We start from the raw sequence: 4328 nt of genomic DNA, 5'->3' as shown, positions 1-4328 counted from the left end.
TGTCCGTATAATTTAAAATTCTCCCTGCTGGAATCACAATAAAGCTATTAACATGCATAAATCAAGCGGAGCACTATGGCGAAAGCTATTCGCTCCACTTGTGAAAGCAAAATCTGTCGAGCTGTATCTGGCATTGAGACATATATTCCTATTGCCACATTGCTAGACAGGACACTGGGGGAAAAAAAGCTGGTGGCAGTCAGCTGGCAGACGCCAGAGTGTTAAACTGTAGCGGTACACTTCAGTGGCCGCTGTTTCTCGACAGATCCCATCTACCCACTCACCTGTCGATCAGTCACCTGGCTCCTCCTCAGAGACGAGGTCCACTGAATCCGTCCTCCACTACTACCCCCGGCTAGGTTTCCCGAACCCGGCGGTAAGCGCACTCACGTTTCGGCAGTTTCCTTCTCTAGCTCTTTTTAACCTGTCTCCTTCCCTCCGCAGAGCACTGGCCCCTTTTTTCCGATCACTGTTGACCGCCCGCTCTGTGACCTGTCCTCCCTTTGATTCCTCATCAGACGCTCACGTAGTGAGCCTCCTTCTTCGTGTAACTTAGTGCCTGTAAATAAACATCTTAAACTGCTCTCTGCCTCCAGATCGTGTTCTGCATGTGGGCCAAACACTTAAAAACCATGACAGTATTAATTTATATGTATATGCGTAATACCATGTCTATCTCTGTTTAAGAGGCGGAAAAATATTTTGCCATGAAAACAAGTATTTATTTACACATTTGTTTACACATTATGTAAACATCAGGGTGTTACTAGTGAATTAGCCATTATTGGCCAGAGTTTAACATTTTATGTGACCCGGATGTTTTCATTCCAATTCTGAAAAGTGCTTGAAAAATACAAAATAAAAAAAATGTTTGTACAAGCATGTTTTTTATTAGTGTCATTTATTGCAAAATTGCATATTAAAATGCCCAAATGGGCTTTTACACTTTCAGAAATAAAATAATAAAATATGCGATTAATTTGCAATTAATCTTGAGTTAACTAACATTATGCGATTAATCGCAATAAAAACTTTTTATCGTTTGACAGCCCTAAAATATATGTGTGTGTGTGTATATATATATATATATATATATATATATATATATATATATATATATTAGGGGTGGGACGCGATTAAAATTTTTAATCGCGATTAATCGCATGGCTGTGAAATTAATTAATCGAATTAATCGCATTTTAATCACATACTTGGAAACAGCAGGAAGTAACTTTTTCCACATGGATTTTGAATGACAACACATAAGCTTAATAAACAAAATATTGTTTGTTTATTTTTTTTAAGAAATATCAACAGGCCAGTGCAAATTTTGAAGTTCAACAAATTTAGGAACGCTAAACTCAGAAATTCAGGTAGCTCTATAGGTATAGGTAGAGCTTAATACTGATTTTTAAACGGAAAAATGCAATACTCTCAAGTACATTCAGAACAAAAAGCCTCAGAGGCTTTAACACAATTCGTGGATTTATCAACAGTTCAACTGTTTACAAAAAATAAGTCAGAAATTCAATGAAATTCAGTCCAACTCTTTATAACATTGGCCATTCAGACAGTTCAGTTCAACATAAAGTGACAGTGATTGACCTCCAATTTTTCCCATTTGAAACACAACTAGCCAACTGGCCTCAGGATACACATTTAACTGATTACTTCCTCTCTTTCAGCCAGTTGCTGAGACATACTAGCCTGTTCACATTTTCGGAGCTCAGGGCTGCCCTCTTCTTTTGAACTATATTACCTGCCAGGGAGAATAATCTTTCGCAGGGTACCGAAGTGGCAGGGCTGCCTAGATACTTGCGGGCCAGGACAGAGAGCTGTGGATGGGCTCTCTCATGAGTGGACCACCACTGCAGTGGGCAGTCTCTCTCACTGATGGTAGGCTCTGCCTTGTAGCGGGCCAAGGCTCCTTTGGGCCCATCTTCATCCTCTGAGTCAGAGTCGGAATTATACAGCAGGAGGCTCCTCTTCCTTGCTGGCTCCTCTGTGCGTTCCGGAGTGGCTCTGCCTGGTTGTTGTTGCACCAGTGCCTCAATGCTGGTCCACACCTCTCCTCGCTCTCCTCTTGGTAGACACTTTAGGTCCTAAAGATCAGAAAAAGAATCAGAATCAGGTTTGTGGTCACATTAATCAGAGATTTACAGAGTACAAGCTGGATGAAATTCATTAGTATACATGGTTTCCATCATCCAGAATCTCCTCTACTGGTTGTGCCTATGGTCAAGTCTAAACTGTCCAAATTAGAACTGCCCCAACAGCATCTTGTTTTAAAAAGAAATTAAAAATAGCATTATTCTCATCTGCCTTTGGTAATAGTTGGTTAATTATCTTCAATCCATAAAACAACATGGATTATTTTTTTCTGTTTTCATTTTTTTTACTCTTTAGCACATTGAATGACAATTATGTATGATAATGTGCTATACAAGTCATGTTGATGTTGTTATTCCATAAGAGAGGGGAGGGGAGGGGGCCGAGGAAATAAAAGAGTCATAAGCAATAAAAGAGAAAAATAAAGAAGACCATTACACACCTTAAAGCGAGGGTCGAGTGCTGTAGCCACTTGTAGAAATCTGTAATTTAGGGCATCCTCACGCTGAGACAGGTCCTTTTCAAAAGCAGCCTTGAACTTCACCACATAGGCTGGGTCATCATCTGAGGCCTTCATGGTGCGGGTCAGGTGGCGGAGAGCAGTTAACACAACTGAGCATGACACATAATTCTCACCCCCAAGGATCTCTGTCACGTCTCTGCAGAGGATAGTTAATCACTCAATCAATATCATTTATATAGCACATTTTACACTACTGTGATTCAATGTGCTAAAGAGCAGAGAAAGACAAGAAAGAATGGTATTGCAATTGTCAACTCTACAGGTAAATAAAGCATGGATTAATTTCTGCAAACTCTGTTTACATACAGCATTTTTAATTTATGCAACGTTCCTAGGTGCCAAAACGTTGATTACAGTGACACATTATTTTGCCATTTAATATTGGATTAAAAACTTTATACTATAGTCATAGTGATATTAATATTATTCAGTACAATACATTTTGGAAAGGCAATTTAAATTATACAGGACTCTCATAGTCAAGTCATAACGTTTTTAATCCCATTAATGAATGTTGATGAGTATTTACCTGCATGGGGAAAGTAGGGTTTCGAGCCTCTGCAGTCTGTCCCATTCTGCTGCATTCAACATGGTGAGCTTGTGCTTCTGTTTGGCGAGCGTAGCCTTAACAGCATCTTGGTTTTTCAGCAGACGAGAGACCATCAACAGGGTGGAATTCCACCTAGTGGGAACGTCCTGTATCAGTGGCTCGTTGTCTTGGCCCAGTTGTGTTTGTTCGTTGTGCAGCCTCTGTGTTTGAGGGGCTGTGTTTAAAATGCCCAACTATCTTACGACATCTCGCCAGTGTGGCTGTGAACCCGCTGTCACTAAGACAAACTGTGATCGTCCTCTGTAACATGTGAGCAACACACGGGATGTGCTGAAATGTGAGCTGTCTCATTGCAGCGATCATGGTACGGGCACTATCTGTTCTGATTGTGGTGACTTTCTGTGTGATTTCCCAGGCCTCCGTCACAGACTCAAAATCTTCTGCCACGTTTTCAGCAAAGTGCCTCGTGGTTATCTTCTTGATGGTTAAGGCAAACGAGTGAAGGCACCACTTGTTGTCAATAAAGTGTGCGGTCACGCCGAGGTAATTTGCGTTGCTGACTGAGGTCCAGTGATCTCCAGTAATAGCGACGCATTCGGCTTTCTTCAACAAATTCTCCTTCTCCCCCTTTTCACTGTCGTAGAGCTGCTGGACCCTCTTTGTCACCGTTTTTCTACATGGCAGCTCATACATGGGGTCAGACAGGGCAATCTGAAGAATCTTTTCCAGCCCCTTATCTTCTACCACAGCAATGGGTCTGCAGTCGAGAGCCGCCCAGTAAGCCAGCGCGTTGGTCATTTTCTCGGCCTTGGTCTTGCTTACCCTGCCCTTGAAGCCAGTCAGCTGGTGTAGTGTGGGTTGTTTCGTCTTCCTCCCAGTTGGGCTAGCTTCCACGCTAGTATCTGCCAAGCTAGCTGCTACATGGTTTGCGTTCAGGTGATATTTGAGGCTTGATACGCTGCAGTGATAGGCGAATTCCTTGTTGCATAATTTACATATGACCGCGCTCTTATCGACTCTTCCCTCCTGTATTTTAAAACAAAATTTCCCCTGCAAAGGACCAACTAAAATGATTTCATCTGCTTCGTCTAATTCTTCCATGGTTGTCTCTCCTTCTAGTTAAAAGCAACTTTCTTCTCTGTTCTT

General features: G+C 41.7%; 1 protein-coding gene across 1 annotated transcript; it reads right to left on the bottom strand.

Moving 5' to 3' along the window:
• Positions 1 to 1667: 1667 nt before the first annotated feature.
• LOC118559130 lies at positions 1668 to 3980 on the bottom strand. Its single transcript, XM_036129847.1, has 3 exons — positions 3551 to 3980; positions 2552 to 2721; positions 1668 to 2102 (listed from the first exon to the last, which is right to left on the bottom strand). The coding sequence occupies exons 1-3, from the start codon at positions 3978 to 3980 to the stop codon at positions 1668 to 1670; spliced, it is 1035 nt and encodes a 344-aa protein (XP_035985740.1).
• Between the last annotated feature and the right edge of the window lie 348 nt (positions 3981 to 4328).

The sequence above is a fragment of the Fundulus heteroclitus genome, unplaced genomic scaffold (assembly GCF_011125445.2).
Source record: "Fundulus heteroclitus isolate FHET01 unplaced genomic scaffold, MU-UCD_Fhet_4.1 scaffold_233, whole genome shotgun sequence".
Classification (NCBI taxonomy): Eukaryota; Metazoa; Chordata; class Actinopteri; order Cyprinodontiformes; family Fundulidae; genus Fundulus; species Fundulus heteroclitus.
The sequence above is the reverse complement of the archived record's forward strand: the minus strand, read 5'-3'. Positions and strand labels throughout refer to the sequence as shown.